General features: G+C 43.4%; 2 protein-coding genes across 2 annotated transcripts in view; both read left to right on the top strand.

The window, feature by feature from the left end:
* Positions 1 to 3,949: 3,949 nt before the first annotated feature.
* Positions 3,950 to 8,168, top strand: spag6 (sperm associated antigen 6). The gene is made up of 11 exons (XM_046290808.1): positions 3,950 to 4,114; positions 4,236 to 4,331; positions 4,494 to 4,660; positions 4,977 to 5,160; positions 5,239 to 5,444; positions 5,647 to 5,820; positions 5,978 to 6,130; positions 6,401 to 6,592; positions 6,773 to 6,889; positions 7,215 to 7,360; positions 7,596 to 8,168. The coding sequence occupies exons 1-11, from the start codon at positions 4,090 to 4,092 to the stop codon at positions 7,657 to 7,659; spliced, it is 1,524 nt and encodes a 507-aa protein (XP_046146764.1). The 5' UTR covers positions 3,950 to 4,089; the 3' UTR covers positions 7,660 to 8,168.
* A 3,827-nt stretch (positions 8,169 to 11,995) lies between these two features.
* The window catches only part of LOC123990405 (polycystic kidney disease 1 like 1), a 53,882-nt gene continuing 49,465 nt past the window's right edge, over positions 11,996 to 16,412 (top strand). The window contains exons 1-6 of the mRNA XM_046290959.1: positions 11,996 to 12,124; positions 12,353 to 12,534; positions 12,684 to 12,845; positions 12,936 to 13,273; positions 13,377 to 13,463; positions 13,609 to 14,836. Coding sequence (XP_046146915.1) covers positions 12,039 to 12,124; positions 12,353 to 12,534; positions 12,684 to 12,845; positions 12,936 to 13,273; positions 13,377 to 13,463; positions 13,609 to 14,836 — 2,083 coding nt within the window. The 5' untranslated portion in view covers positions 11,996 to 12,038. The remainder of the gene's footprint in view (positions 12,125 to 12,352; positions 12,535 to 12,683; positions 12,846 to 12,935; positions 13,274 to 13,376; positions 13,464 to 13,608; positions 14,837 to 16,412) is intronic.

Raw genomic sequence — 16,412 nt, 5'->3', positions numbered from 1 at the left:
GTCATGAAGAGCTGTTATTATGTTCAACATAATAAAAAACGTTTTTTCCCATCTCAAGAGGTTAAATAAAAAAATGACTATAGTAAGTGCCTATTTAGTGACAAATAAGGTAACTGTTGACAATGACAGGGTTGACAACTTAATCTTAATCCATCCATAAATCCCCTTGTTAGAGGGGGAATATAAATTTGTTGTGTGCACCAGGGAGGGGCAAATAAATGCAAGCTTTCACCCCCAAAATTACATTGTTAAAACATTTCTAGTCTGTCTATCTATGGGTAACAGGGTTGACTTGCTATGCTCGACCCTCTCATTTTCCCACCACAAAACACCAAAAAATTGCCAAAAAGAGTAGAACCCGCTCACCTGCTTTAACACTATTATTTGACTACTAGATGTTCAATGTTTTTTTAAAGGAATAGTTTCACCATAAAAAAACAAGAGTTCAATTTATGTAACAGGGTTGACCTTAAAATGAGGCTTGTTTTTATGATTCACTAATCACATTAAATAAATAATCATCTTCAGAAGTAACAAAATAACTAGGGCTTACAATGATAGTGAAAACTTGAAGAAATTATGGGGTTAAGTGGGTTAAAATCTTCCTAGAAGTCAGAGGATGCTTAGACAGACATGTCAAAATGCTGAACTTTGGTACTTTAGCGAGTTTATTCATATTAAAAATCGTATTTATTGAATATTTAATGTGGTCTATATTAAAGGGCACTTTATATAATATAACAGGTTTTTAAAATGCAATGTGTGTGTACAATTTGTACTTTAAATATCTTAGGGATGCAAAAGGAACTCATTTCATGAAACAACCCATTACTCTAATGATTAATAATAATAATGCAAATCATATATGCATTTTGTATAGCGCTTTTCATTATACAGATTTTAAAAAACAAAAGCAGGCTACATATAGTTATTGGACTGGACAATGGTCTTCAACAGAGGCTGGCTCGTCCAGGCCATATCCAACTCCGGTGCGCTGCATATAGGCCCAGCCTACTACCACAGAGTTTCTAAACTAAGAGGCGCAACATCGCAAGACTTCCGGGAACGCCTCCGAAACAGACCAAACAGACCAGGCCGGGTTTTTTTTTTTTTCAGTCAATGACAGAAGTTAAGCATTATTCCTTAGGTGTTAATTTTCTCAAAGTCTAAAGGATCAAGCTAGATTCGAGACAATGTCTTAAGTAGTTGAACATGTTACTACTCCAACCTCGTGAAAGTGACACACTGAAACGTCAAAAACAACTTTAAGTCAAGTGCCTTTGATTTGACGGCCTGCACACGCGCATTTCAGGGCGCCAGACGACCGTTCGACCCGGTGACTTGTTCTACACATGATCTTTGCTAGCCAAAGTCGCTATGACATCGCCCGTTTTTCGATTGGAGAAGCAGTTTTAGCCTGTCTTCATAACGTTCTGTCTATGCTACAACCATCTCCTGAAAGCTAGTCTAGTCTTCACTCTCCGCCCTCAGCACTCTCATTTGTCACGCCGTTCTCAGCTCCTCTGATGCCCTAAAGCAGGCTTGAGTAGAGGGAATCAAACCTAGTCATTCATGTCAGACTTTTTAAGATACAAAAATATATCTAAACAATTACCATTTTACATTACTTTAATTTCCTTAGCATAAAGCTTAATTTCGGAATAAAAGTACTTACAATCAACCGTAGCTAGGCCTATAGCCTAATGTTTGATGTAGTTAATGGCATAGCATTTTTTGGTCACCATATAGACTAAGCATATATATTTATATATATTAGTGCGTATATATAAAGTCTATAGGCCTATTGGTTCAATGGAGTTGCACCACATGATATCCCCATGGTGGCTACATTGTTGCAAACTTGTTGCAAACTGTTGTGTAGAATCTCTCTCACTTCAACGTTTCAGTGTAGGCTAACCATTTGAAGCTTCAAATGTTGTTATTCTATAATTAGTTTTTTTTTATGTGCGTGAAGGTGTGAGCCAAGTCATCAACCACTAAAATGGATTATTTCACCATAGAAAAAAATCATACTAATTCTCCTTTACTTGGGCAATATATGTTTGCGGGGGTGAGACAATGGAAAGCAGAAGCAGAAGGGGCACACTTTTCACGTCGTTTCTCTCGGTCGGCATGCTATACTTCAAAGTGTAAGGACTGTCCGATGCGCGTCCACGTTCAACCGAGAACACTCCGCCTGGGACCTCATTCATAAATTAAGATATGGGGGGGTTTAGCCTATATATATTTTACAATTTCACTTTCATATTAGTACATTGAGCTTGATTTGAACCAACGACAGCTAGCTACCATGTGGCTGGACCAGTTTTCTCAAAAGCGTAACATGGGTAACTTTTTGCTTGCTATCCAACCAAGCCAACTACCAAGCCAAGTCACCAAATTTACCTGAGAATTAGATTTGCAGTTATGTCACTGCGATTGATTAGTCAACATGCAATAATAGGCTACCTGAAAATAATTAATCTCGGCGATTGACAACATACAGGTCCTGTATACTGTCAACCACTGAGATTAATTATTTGCATTGCTAGCTTCATAAAATACTGTTTATCTGATGGATTTCAGACATCTCTTTGGTAAAAAAAAAAAAAAATCTCCCTCACTCAATTCAATTTCAATTTAAGGGCTTTATTGGAATGGAAAACATATGTTTACATTGCCAAAGCAAGTGCAATAGATTATAAACAAAAGTGAAATAAACAATAAAAAATTAACAGTAAACATTGCACTCAAAAAAGTTCCAAAATAGTAAAAACATTTCAAATGTCATATTATGTCTATATACAGTGTTGTAATGATGTGCCAAGAATATGCAAAGCTGTCATCAAGGCAAAGGGTGGCTACTTTGAAGAATCTAAAATATATTTAGATTTGTTTAACACTTATCAGGTTACTACATGATTCCATATGTTATTTCATAGGTTTGATGTCTTCATTATTTTTCTACAAAGTAGAAAATAATACAAATAAAGAAAAACCCTTGAATGAATAGGTGTGCCCAAACTTTTGACTGGTACTGTACATATACACTACATGATCAAAAGTATGTGGACACCTGCTTGTGGAACATCTTGTGGTCCCCCCTTTGCTGCTATAACAGCCTCCACTCTTCTGTGAATGCTTTAAACTAGATTTTGGAACGTTGCTACAGGGACTTGCTTCCATTCAGCCATAAGAGCATTAGTGATGTTGGGCACTGATGTTGGGTGATTAGGCCTGGTTCGCAGTCTGCGTTCCAATTCATCCCAAAGATGTTCGATGGAGTTGAGATCAGGGCTTTGTGCAGGCCAGTCAAGTTCTTCCACACCGATCTCGACAAACCATTTCTGTATGGACCTTTCTTTGGGCACGGGGCTATTGTCATGCTGTAACAGGAAAGGACCTTCCCCAAACTCTTGCCACAAAGTTGGAAGCACAGAATCATCTAGAATGTCATTGTATGCTGTAACATTAAGGATTTCCCTTCACGGAACATAATGGTACACTCACAAATTCGACCAAAAACGAGGGCTGAAGGGCTTACTTTGTCAACTTCCCTTGCTTGGCTGATCATTTCGACCCACGACAAAGATGGCCGCGGGAATTCCCCCAAGGGCATAAGGTAAGTGGAGGGGGGTGTCTTTTAATGAGTTTGAAACGCAGCCATTAGAGTATGCATATTCATGTCTAGACTTGTAGCATATCATCTCTCTCTCTCCGTTGAATACAGGCGGTTGACGTCAACAAATATAATCGAATATTCAAAACAAGATTTACAATAATGAGATGCATTCACTCATCCAAAGAAAGGAAAGGCGGGAGCTAGACAGCCCTCCGTGACGCTTTGTGGACAACGACTCCCATTGTGAGGGCTAAGAGACGTGTATCTCGTTACAGCTCAGTGACGCAACCAGTTTTTGCTTCCGGTTTGTTGCTACGGCAACAGTAACATGCTAACCCAAACTTGAGGCTGCGGGAGTTAGATGCTGCACTGCACTGTTTACTGCTGATTTTCATGGAAAACTCACATATTTATTAGACATTTATTAGAAAAGTGGAGTTCTTTAAAAAATATATATAATTGTAATTATGAGTCAACGACAGGTTTTACAAGGTAAGATCATTCGAAGTTGCATGTTTTCACGACTGTTTTGATTGAACCCTAAGCAGTGCCAGGGAAAACTTGAAGAACATGATGACTCAGTTGTTGAAATATTAATGGATCTATTTTTTAGTGTTTGAGCAGTATCAGAAATCAAGGACACAGTTTGTGCAGACTATTGCTGAGCTTGCCACAAGACCACAAAACATTGAAACTTTACAAAATGCTGGTAAGTTGGGACTTGGGTCGCCTACAGTACCCATTTCTCTCTAAACCAATATCCTCTTTCAGGTGACTTTCATTGATGTGCTTCTGATCACATTTCTATAGCTCATGTTATCTGTTATAACACGATGCAAGTCCTTCCCTACTGTACCTGTCCCTCCTCTAGGTGTGATGTCCCTGCTGAGGCCTTTACTGCTAGATGTGGTTCCTACCATCCAGCAGACAACTGCTCTGGCTCTAGGACGACTGGCCAACTACAATGACGACCTGGCAGAGGCCGTCGTCAAGGGAGACATCCTCCCACAGCTCGTCTACTCCCTAACCGAGCAGAACGTATGTCTCTGTCTGTGTATGTGTGTATGTGTTTGTGTACACCTACATACCCTCTCTCATTCACCATGCTGAATGTTGTCCCTGACACTGAGAATGTGTTGGCATTGTCCCCTGGGAAGGGGGCCACTGCAGAGCCTAAAGCACCTTTCACACCACAGCAGGGCCTCACTCTCTATCTGGTATCTACCTTCTCACAGGGATCTGGGTGCTTGGCCACTGCTCTGAATGTATACTCTTGCTAAAGAGCATCTGCTAAATGTGCATTAAAGATTTTATTCTCCCATCGGTGTGTTTGTGTGCGTGTGTGTGTGTGTAGAGGTTCTATAAGAAGGCAGCAGCGTTTGTCCTGCGTGCGGTGGCCAAGCACAGCCCTGCTTTGGCCCAGGCCGTGGTGGACTGTGGAGCGCTGGACGCTCTGGTCATCTCTCTGGAAGAGTTTGACCCTGGGGTCAAGGAGGCTGCTGCTTGGGCTCTGGGATACATTGCACGCCACAATGCACGTAAGGATATAGTACACGCGCATACACACACACACGCACACACACACACAGTAACACCCCTCCCCTTTCTGTATGTAGACCTGTCTCAGGCGGTAGTGGATGCGGGGGCCGTTCCTCTGCTGGTGCTGTGTATCCAGGAACCAGAGGTGGCCCTGAAACGCATCGCTGCCTCGGCCCTTAGCGACATCGCCAAGCACTCCCCTGAGCTGGCTCAGACTGTGGTCGACACCGGCGCCATCGCACACCTGGCCCAGATGGTCCTCAACCCTGATGCCAAACTGAAGGTGAGCGGGCAGGAACACTGAGACAAAATAAGGCCTACCTAGACAGGTTTGCAGATTAAATGTATGTCATGTGGAAAGACATAAACAAGATTAGGTTAGATGTTACAGTCATCTCTAAAACCCTGCATTCCACTCTCTTTCTTTCCTCCCTCTCCTCTTCTTCAATTCCTCTCCCTCCCCATGTCCTCCCCCCTCCATTCAGAGGCAGGTGTTCTCTGCCCTGAGTCAGATCAGTAAGCACTCGGTGGACCTGGCTGAGATGGTGGTGGAGGCAGAGATCTTCCCTGCTGTCCTGGCCTGCCTCCGAGACCCAGATGAGTACGTCAGGAAGAATGTTACCACACTGATGAGAGAGATCACCAAACACACACCTGAGGTACACACACACACACCAAACATCAGAGGTACACAGATGATACACACACCACACTTCAAAGCACACATTCATCTACACCAAACACCACACACTAGAGGTACCAAAACATATTCTCACCTGTATCCCTACCCTCGCCTGAATGTGTGTGTGTGTATAGCTGTCTCTGATGATCGTGAATGCGGGTGGTGTGGCGGCGGTGATTGACTACCTGGGTGATAGCCGTGGTAACGTGCGGTTACCTGGGATCATGATGCTTGGATATGTGGCCGCTCACTCTGAAAACCTTGCCATGGCCGTCATCGTGTCTAAGGTGTGTGTGTGCACTGTGCATGTCTCCAAGGTGTGTGCGTGCACTGTGCATGTCTCTAAAGTGTGTGTGTGCACTGTGCATGTTTCTAAGGTGTGTGTGCACTGTGCATGTCTCCAAGGTGTGTGTGTTTGTGTGTGCACTGTCTATGAGGTGTTTGCTCTTGCTCCCTGCCTCTCCTTCATAACCTCTCTCTTCCCTCCTTCCCTCTCCTTCATAACCTCTCGCCTCCTCCTGTCCTCCCTGGTTGTTGTTGCTCCTCTGGCCCAGTAGGGGGTGCCCCAGCTGGCCATCTGTCTGTCTGAGGAGCCAGAGGAGCACATCAAGGCGGCCACAGCGTGGGCGTTTGGCCAGATCGGCCGCCACACCCCGGAGCATGCTAGGGCCGTGTCCACAGCTAACGTCCTGCCCAAGCTGCTGGCCCTCTACATGGACACGGACAGCTCAGAGGACCTGCAGGTCAAGGTAAGGTGTCATAGGTCAATGTTGTCACAGGTTACACAAAACCTGTGTAGTAGGCAGGGATGCTACTGAAGATCTTACTGAACAATTCTGAGGGTCATAAGAGCTGCAGAAAGTAAGACCATAACATATTCTCTATTATCCTGAATCCTGACATCTCCCCTCCCTCCTTCTGTCCCCCAGGCTAAGATGGCTCTGAAGAGCATCCTACAGAAGTGCACCTACCTGCCTGCTCTGGAGCCCCTGCTCTACGAAGCTCCCAGCAACATCCTGAAACATGTTGTCTGCCAGTTCAGCAAGGTGGGGGCGCATTTCTCAACACTTATTTACATAGGCCTCTTCAGACTACTAGGTATCACAGAAAATATTCTGCAAGGGCCCCACACAGCCTAATACTCTTTTCAACTTGGAAATCAGAATGTTTTAATACATATAAGTTGAGGACATTTTTTAAAACATGTTTGAGAAACATCATTTTCATCAGTAGTTTATAAGTGCAAGACTTGATTTAATCTCTGTCTGGGAAACCAGCCATGAAAGTTTGGTTCAGACAGCCCAGGGTTTCAAAATCCAGTGCATTGTATTCCTTGTATCCTCCCCTCTCCCCTTCTCTCCCCCTCTCCAGGTGCTGCCCCATGACAGCAAGGCTCGTCGTCTGTTTGTAACCAGCGGAGGCCTGAAGAAGGTTCAGGAAATTAAGGCTGATCCTGGATCTGCCCTGCAGGAGTACATCAACTCTATCAACAACTGTTACCCTGAGGAGATAGTCAGGTACACACACACACACACACACACACACACACACACACACACACACACACACACACACACACACACACACACACACACACACACACACACACACACACACACACACACACACACACACACACACACACACACACACACACACAAAAACATCATATTCATCTAGCATGTTTCTACCACCAGGCATTTCCTCAGCCCCAAGTGAACCCTAAATGTGTCCTCTGTTCTCTTGCTGTAGGTACTACTCCCCTGGCTACTCAGAGACTCTGCTGGCGCGTGTAGAGAAGTACCAGCCTGTTTGAGGGTCTTAGCCCAGCTTACTGGGGGTTACGGGCTCACATACCTCTATTACTGACGATTTCACCCCCGACCATGAATATGAGGACAGCAGACCCATATAAAACAATCTCTTATTATTGCAGTGATTATGTTGTTTGTCTTTGTCTCAATGTCCAGTACATTATCATATGGACTGTATATGCATTGTCATAGCTGTGTAGGTCTGTGTTAGCATTTGTTAAGAGGAATTACATTATTAACTTGCTCAACAGTGTACTCTGTATGCCTAAACAAGTCACTTATTAGTATTGAACCATTGTATATGCAGCTAATATTCATAGGTTTATTTTATATTTATAGGATATATGATTATTTCCACTGGAAATGTAATGTTGTGTGCATTATTGCTTTTCATCCAACATGCAGGTCTTTCAAAAAATAAAATAAACATTATAGTAAATGAAACATAATAAGCCTAACACCATAAATATTTTTAATTAAAACAGGACAGTGAAAATAAATATGTACTCAATTTAAGATACGAACTTTGCATTGTTATTTCCATATTCAGTATTTCCTCCATAAAATGTTTCCTAGAACGAACTATGACCTGTACATGGATCGTCTTCATTAATATAATGTCTTCCGAACGATTCCTTTGTTGGACCTCATCTTATAAACCTGTACTCAGTTGAATGTCAACAAATTAATTTAGATTAATAAGAAATATTCGGGCACATTTTTAATCATACAGACAGAATGCTGTTGACATCTGCCTCTGCGGTTGTTGTAGGCTACCGCACAGACCCATAGAAATTGTAAGCAGCACTCTGCTGCTCCCTGGCGGCCGCATTCTCCTCCCGTCTCACATTTCATTTTTCAAACAGTTTTGTGCAGCACATGGCGACACCCTGTTTGTTTGTTTACTGTCCGTGACATGGGTTAAATCAAGATTGCACTGACGGTAAAAATATGCTTGGTGTATGTGCGAGTCTTTCTAACCACTACTGGCCGATATGATGTGCATAATGATTTGGGGAGGCAGGTAACCAAGTGGTTAGAGCGTTAGACTAGTAAGTGGGAGGTCGCGAGATCGAATCCCCCGAGGTGACAAGGTAAAAATATGTCTTTCTGTCCCTGAACAACCCACTGTTCCTAGGCCGTCATTGAAAATAAGAATTTGTTCTTAACTGACTTTCTTAGTTAAATAAAGTTTTTTAAAAAACGAGTCTGCTATTGACTTGTATGGGTGAGGAGCCTTATTACAGGACCACCAGAATATTTTGTATAAAAAACAAACAAACTTGGGTATAGAATATAATGAAAATATCTGCTGTTGGGTTGGGTAAGATGTCAATTTGGATTGAATTGAAATGGCCCGTCGAATCAAAGGTTTAGAATCCAAGGTTCACTGCAGCCTCTCAGACTCGAGAGAGGAGAATACTCAATGCGAGTTCTCTGGAGCACAATTTAGAATGAATAAAGTGTCGAAATGTACATTTGAATGTGTTATTGCTTTTTTGTCTCACTAAATCGTTTAATTAATTAATAATAGACTTTTTATACCGGCTAATTGTTAGGATAAATAGAGACATTTTCCTTGGTATAATGGTTGCATTTTTAAAGCCCCAAATCATATAAACTATGTTAGGCTACAAATCTTCTGACGCTACAATGCTCTAACTTTCATTTGAAATACAAAAACATGTTTTCGTTTTGTGATTTTCAAGGGGGGTTGGAACGTTCGTCAATATGGAAGGACAATTTGTTTATACATTTCTTGCAACATTCGATAGGGCGTGTGAGTAATATATTTATTTTATTGGGTAATCTATTCATTTCCAGTCTTCTTAACATTTGAGATAAACAAAGAAGGATTTAATGTTCACAGAGAAGCACTTTCAATTTCAAGCACACACACACGCACACGCACACGCGCACACACACGCGCGCACACACACACACACACACACACACGCACACGCGCACACACACACACGCACACGCGCACACACACACGCGCACGCGCACGCACACACACACACACACACACACACACACACACACACACACACACACAGGGAGAGAGAGGGACAGCACCTGGACAGGCGTGAATCCCCACAGTGTGTGTGATAATCACCCTCACTTTGTCATTATTCTTAACAAAATCAGGAAGGCCTATATTATTCAGGCCTATTAGCCTCACCAGGGTTAAAGGCTGCAAGAATATGTGCTTAAGGCTGTAAAGTGCCTTCAGAAAATATTCACACCCTATAACTTTATCCACATTTTGTTTTGTTGCAGCCTGAATTTGTGTCACTGATCTACACACAATACCCCATGATGTCAAAGTGGAATTTTGTCTGTATAACATTTTTTAAATTAATACAAATTAAAATCTGAAAACCCAGGTCTGTAGTGTCACCTCAAGCATTGCAATGCTTGAGGTGACTTAGACCACTGCGCCACTCGGGAGGCCAGGAGGGTGAATACTGATCTAATCAAGATATATTAGAGTTGTATTTTTCTTACATTCTTACAAGTATTTGTGTAGATCATTGGCCAAAAGCGACAATTAAATACATTTGAATCCCACTTTGTTACATAACAAAATATGTAAAAGGTCAAAGGGTGTGAATACTTTCTGAAGGCAATACAGATTCTGGCCTGTGCATAAGGATGCACCATGTTACTGTACAATTACTGTAACTCAACAAGCACAGTCCACCATGCAACATGGCTAGAGTACATGAGGACTACTGGCTTTTACAATCCTATTACACAGTGTTTGCATGGTGCATGAAGAGTCGTATTCTTGACAGAGAACACATATCCTGCAATTTAGTAAGTCAATATCGTTCATAGGCTTATTAATACCATAATGACGCTAACAACCCTGCTGACCAGATGTGGCATGCACATGAAGGCCTGTGTAGTGGCAGGTATTGACTTGCAATGACTGCAGGGCAATGTAGTCTAACTATGACTATAGATGATTGTGTGAAGGTTGACTGCCAGTTGCAGGAATGCTAATTATAAAAGTGTGTGTGCACGTGCGCATTCTCTGCAATCTGCTCCCAGTTAAGAGAATTGTAAATGATCGTACAAAGGGATGCTTTCTCTCTTCCTTAGTGAAATCGTTTGTTTCACTCTTTCATACATTTTCTCACACCAGTGTGTATTCTGTTTCTCACTCCGCATACAGTGGGTTCGGGGTTGCAGCTGTTACCTGTTCTCATTTCTTATTAACGTGAAAACACGCCCACCTTAACTTTTAGCTACAGCCTCTTCAGTTCTTCATCTCCATCTCGCTGCATCTCTTTTACTGCAGCCAGTCCGCCCGATCTGACGCAGATCCACCAACGAAGGCAGACAAATGGAAAATGCATTTCTTATGCACACAAACGTTTATAGTTTGCATTTACGCGTTTGTTGTCAACGGAGCTATTGAAACCATTTCAGGAAAAGGTAGGCATTTTTAAAAGCTTTTACAATAAGGCCTAAGGCAATAAAAACAGCCCAGCTGTCGTCTATACAATTAATCCAAACGACAGGCCACTAACACGGAAAACAAGTGATTCATTCACCTAGATTATTTTGCAATAAAACGCCTGGTGTTTTACTAAACCATTTTTGTCAAAGAATGACCATTTGTGTAGTTGTTACAGGCCTCAGTGTTTTAAATTGCATTCATTTATGTAAGTAATTTTAATATAATTGACTACACAACCACTTAAAGTAAACCAATTGGATCAAATAAACAATCTGACCTTTTGTGTCTTGCCTGTTATTCTGTAACCCAGTGTTGCAGTGGTTTGTGGGGTGTTATAACAACAGTTCTGCTGGACCGGCCAGTGGTCTGTCTAAAGCCCCGGATTGTCAAGGACTCCACCCCATCACCTGCTCACAGGGCTGTCTGGATGGCGGGTAAGAGAGGGAGTTATTGTACTTTTATATCACCACAGAAAATAAAGCCTACTTAAAAAAAAAAAAGATTCACAAACTGTATAATGTTTGATAGAAACATGACAAATTAAAAACACCTCTTGTGATGCACTTGACATGCATCCTTAATGTGGATACATAGAAACATCCCCTTGCTACCAATGCCGTGTAAGATGTTTTTGAGTTACATTTTCACTAAGCAGGCATGGTGTCCTGAATGAAGGGAAGACAAATCATCTGTAAGGCATGTCTACACATTCCTAAACCACAGACTTTCTTCAGATAGAGAGAGGGAGACAGAGAGAGGGAGAGAGAGAAAGAGAACGAGGGAGCGTGAGAGAGCTAGAGAGATTTAAAAGTAATCAGACAACTAAACCTGTAATTATTTTTTCCTGTATGTTGCAGGTACGATGTGGCAACGTTGTCGGGAGAGACGTGTTACTGTGGTCATTATGGGATGGAAGGGCTTGTGGCCAGGGAGTGTCCAGACATCTCTACTAAAGGGGAGTCAGACACAGTTCCACAAAACAACTCTACAGGGTGGTGAGATATATATTTTATGCTGTTTTGATTGTGAGAGCCCTAGTGAGTGAAATGTATATTACATGATGTCAATTAAACTTGAAACTTGAAACGTGAATATACCCAGGAGAAGTTTAGATTCATTGTCTCCTATTTTTACATACAAAACTATTGCCTAGGCCGCTGGGTACTGTATGTTAATTCAAGCATCTCTGATACCTACTGTATGTATACCCTATCTGTCTGCAGGTGTTGTGACTCTGTCTGTCTGCCGTGTGGAGATGGGAAGGACATGTTGGCTGTATACAGAACACTGGGGCCTTACATCCGGAATGTCAGCCTGGAAGTACTGACTGACACAGTGCATGCTGGGAAGCCTTTCCTCTTGGAGGTTTCTGGATACCTGGCGGCTCCTCCCACTCAGCCTACAGGTTAGTTAAATGTTTTATCAATCAACTATTTGCCTGGTTTTATAGAAGTTAGAGTGTAAAATAGTAATTACATATGAATAACCTCAAAATTGACAGATTAGTTGATGTGTTTTTTGTTGTTTGTGATTGGACTGTTGTATGGTTGTCAGGGATATATGGCCTGGAAGGAGAGAACCTATCATCTGTGGATGTTCAATTCAGTGGGAAGGCCCACAAAGGTCAAAGTTCACACAGCGTCATCGTCCAGGACGATGGCTTCTTCACCTTCTCCTCTGATTGGATGCTGGAAAACCCTGGAACATACCAAATTAGTATGTCAAAAACAAATAGATGTTTTATTTTATATTAATGGGAATAAGAAATGTTACATCTCACAATCTCCCCTCTCCCTCTCTCTCTAGAGATCTCAGTCTCCAACCTCCTCTCCCAGCTCTTCTCCTCCCTCTATCTCTCCGTCTTTCGTCCCTCTCCAGAGGGGTTGGAGGTCAGCCTGGTCCAGGGGCAAGGGGGTACCCCCTCCTGCCTGCCCTACCCAGCCCAGGACACCCTATCCCGGACTCTGGAGAAGGCCTACCTGGGTGATACCCTCACCCTCCAGGCATATGTAGGAGCTGGAATCAGGGTGAAGTTCCACTGGAGATTCATCAGTGATAATGAAAAGGAAGAGGAAGAGGAGGGGAAGAGGAGGGATGTAAAGTTAGACTGCCTTCCTGATTCTGATTGTCTGAGCAGCACTGTGGTGAGAGATTTACACCACATCTGACTTGGGCTTTTCTAGGGGTCAAAACTTTTCGTTCACTGTTATGATATCATGACAATTGGACTCTATTCCGTATTTTCAGAGCCAACTGTTTAAAACTGAGGGGATTCACACTGTCAAGGTCAATGCTTCCAATAAATATGGCTGGACTGAGAAAACCATCCATATTGTGAGTAGTCTGCCACTGTAAGCACTAACTTATAAACAGTCTGTTAACATTTTACAGGTGGATTGAGTAACACATTCAGTTTGATAGCTCTACCTGATTTCTTCAGACTCCACTTGTAATAGGGGTGCTCTTTCTCTGTGTACAGGCGGTGGTGAGGCGTGTTGTGTGTGATTTGACTCTGGAGAGTCGGTCTGGGTACCATCTGGCTGCTGGTCAGAACATTTCTGTGGACCTGCAGCTCTACACCACGCAGAGACAGAGCCTAATGCTCAACCTCACACTGACCTACCAGGGAAAACACAGCGTCAACCAAGACCATGTCCACAACCTCAACCAAACCTTCAATCATGACGATGCTGACCATGAAAACAATCAAAACCATGACCAAGCAGAAGATCACTACCTCAATCAAAATCAAACCTACAGTCATGAACTTGACCACTTCTACAACTTTACTCTAGCGCTTGAACTCAACCACAACCAAACCCATGGTCATGACAATGACGATCACACCGTGTCCCTCCAATTCACCCACACCCTCTCCCTGTCCTCCTACCCCCAGCTCTCTAGCCCCCTGCACCTCTGCTCCTCCTATGGCCTGACCAGCTGCCACCTCCAGTTCCACCTGCACTACCCCCTCCCCTCCACCGTGGGACAGTATACCCTCTCAGCCACAGTCTTCTCCCTCTCTGATTCTGCTGTGCCGCTACTCTCCGCCTGTCTCCCTTGCCCCCTGGTGGTGTACGACCGCATACGCACCCTCTGGCCGGCTGGAACGTGGAGCGCTGTGGTTCCGTCACGGTCAGAACTCAACCTCACGGTCACCAGCCAGGCTGACCGCATGGGTTCTAAGGTGCTTTGGACAGTTGCTAGGGGCAACACTACTGTGCTCAACAGGATCACTGAGGGCTGGACCGTGACCATGACATTCTCGATCGCAGGGACCTATCTGGTCACGGTCAAAGCCTTCAACCCAATCAGCTGGGTTGGCTTCCACACACACTTCCTGGTCCAAGATCCAGTCGGAGAATTTTTGTTGAACATTCCAAGAGTAGTCACGGTCAACTGTCCGACCGCAGCGTTGTTCACCGTCACAACAGGGTCGAACATGTCTGTGGTGGTGTTAACGAACACATCCGTGCTGTACCAGAACAACAGCTACACAGCAGGGGAGGAGGTGACTGTGGGTTTGTTGTTTGACTGTACTGGGACCACTGAGGTTAAGGTCAGAGCTGAGAACCTAGTCTCCTCTGAGAACAGGTCCGTGAACGTGTGTGTTCAGCTGGTCAGAAAGTGGTCACACACGGTCACCATGGACATAACTCTACCACCTGTCACCTGCCCGAGCCTAGCCCTCAGTACCAAGGTAAATGGTAAGGAAAAATGTCATTCTCAAGTACTTTACTCTGATTCACGATAATATGTCTATGTTTGTGCGAATGTTTAAAGCTTTTCAACTGTTTTAAGATGGTGTGCCTGAACAGAAGGACACTGCCAAGCCTTAGGCAGAGTAACATTAGAAACTGCCAAGACTGGGGCAGAGTAACATTAGAAACTGCTAAGGCTGGGGCAGAGTAACATTAGAAACTGCTAAGACTGGGGCAGAGTAACATTAGAAACGGCTAAGGCTGGAGTAGAGTAACATTAGAAACTGCTAAGGCTGGGGCAGAGTAACATTGGAAACTGCTAAACCTGGAGCAGACTAACATAACAAACTTCTAAGGCTGGGCCAGAGTAACATTAGAAACTTCTAAGGCTGGGGCAGAGTAACATTAGAACCTGCTAAGGCTGGGGCAGAGTAACATTAGAAACTGCTAAGCCTGGGGCAGAGTAACATTAGAAACTGCTGAGGCTGGAACAGACTAACCTTAGAAACTGCTAAGACTGGTGCAGAGTAACATTAGAAACGGCTAAGGCTGGGGCAGAGTAACATTAGAAACTGCTAAGACTGGGGCAGAGTAACATTAGAAACTGCTAAGGCTGGGGCAGAGTAACATTAGAACCTGCTAAGGCTGGGGCAGAGTAACATTAGAAACTGCTAAGGCTGGGGAAGAGTAACATTAGGAACTGCTAAGGCTAGGGCAGACTAACATTAGAAACTGCCAAGACTGGGGCAGAGTAACATTAGAAACTGCTAAGGCTGGGGCAGAGTAACATTAGAAACTGCTAAGCCTGGGGCAGAGTAACATTAGAAACTGCTAAGGCTGGAGCAGAGTAACATTAGAAACTGCTAAGACCGGGGCAGAGTAACATTAGAAACTGCTAAACCTGGGGCAGAGTAACATTAGAAACGGCTAAGGCTGGGGCAGAGTAACATTACAAACTGCTAAGACTGGGGCAGAGTAACATTAGAAACAGCTAAGGCTGGGGCAGAGTAACATTAGAAACTGCTAAGGCTGGGGCAGAGTAACATTAGAAACTGCTAAGGCTGGGGCAGAGTAACATTAGAAACTGCTAAGGCTGGGGCAGAGTAACATTACAAACTGCTAAGACTGGGGCAGAGTAACATTAGAAACAGCTAAGGCTGGGGCAGAGTAACATTAGAAACTACTAAGGCTGGGGCAGAGTAACATTAGAAACTGCTAAGGCTGGGGCAGAGTAACATTAGAAACTGCTAGGGCTGGGGCAGAGTAACATTAGGAACTGCTAAGGCTGGAGCAGAGTAACATTAGAAACTTCTAAGACTGGGGCAGAGTAACATTAGAACCTGCTAAGACTGGGGCAGAGTAACATTAGAAACTGCTAAGACTGGGGCAGAGTAACATTAGAACCTGCTAAGACTGGGGCAGAGTAACATTAGAACCTGCTAAGACTGGGGAAGAGTAACATTATAACCTGCTAAGACTGGGGCAGAGTAACATTAAAAAGTTCCTTACCTGGCTTTCCCCCTCCAATAATTCCTGCATTCTTGATTGCTGTCCAACTAAACCTGTATTTCAACATCAGAAT

Source organism: Oncorhynchus gorbuscha, linkage group LG12 (genome assembly GCF_021184085.1).
Source record: "Oncorhynchus gorbuscha isolate QuinsamMale2020 ecotype Even-year linkage group LG12, OgorEven_v1.0, whole genome shotgun sequence".
Taxonomy (NCBI): domain Eukaryota; kingdom Metazoa; phylum Chordata; class Actinopteri; order Salmoniformes; family Salmonidae; genus Oncorhynchus; species Oncorhynchus gorbuscha.
The sequence above is the reverse complement of the archived record's forward strand: the minus strand, read 5'-3'. Positions and strand labels throughout refer to the sequence as shown.

Coding starts and splice junctions, on each gene's coding strand:
- spag6 (XM_046290808.1), top strand. CDS start 4,090: ATGAGTCAACGACAGGTTTTACAAG. Junction 5,161..5,238: donor CATTGCACGCCACAATGCAC/GTAAGGATATAG, acceptor TTCTGTATGTAG/ACCTGTCTCAGGCGGTAGTG. Junction 6,593..6,772: donor CAGAGGACCTGCAGGTCAAG/GTAAGGTGTCAT, acceptor TCTGTCCCCCAG/GCTAAGATGGCTCTGAAGAG.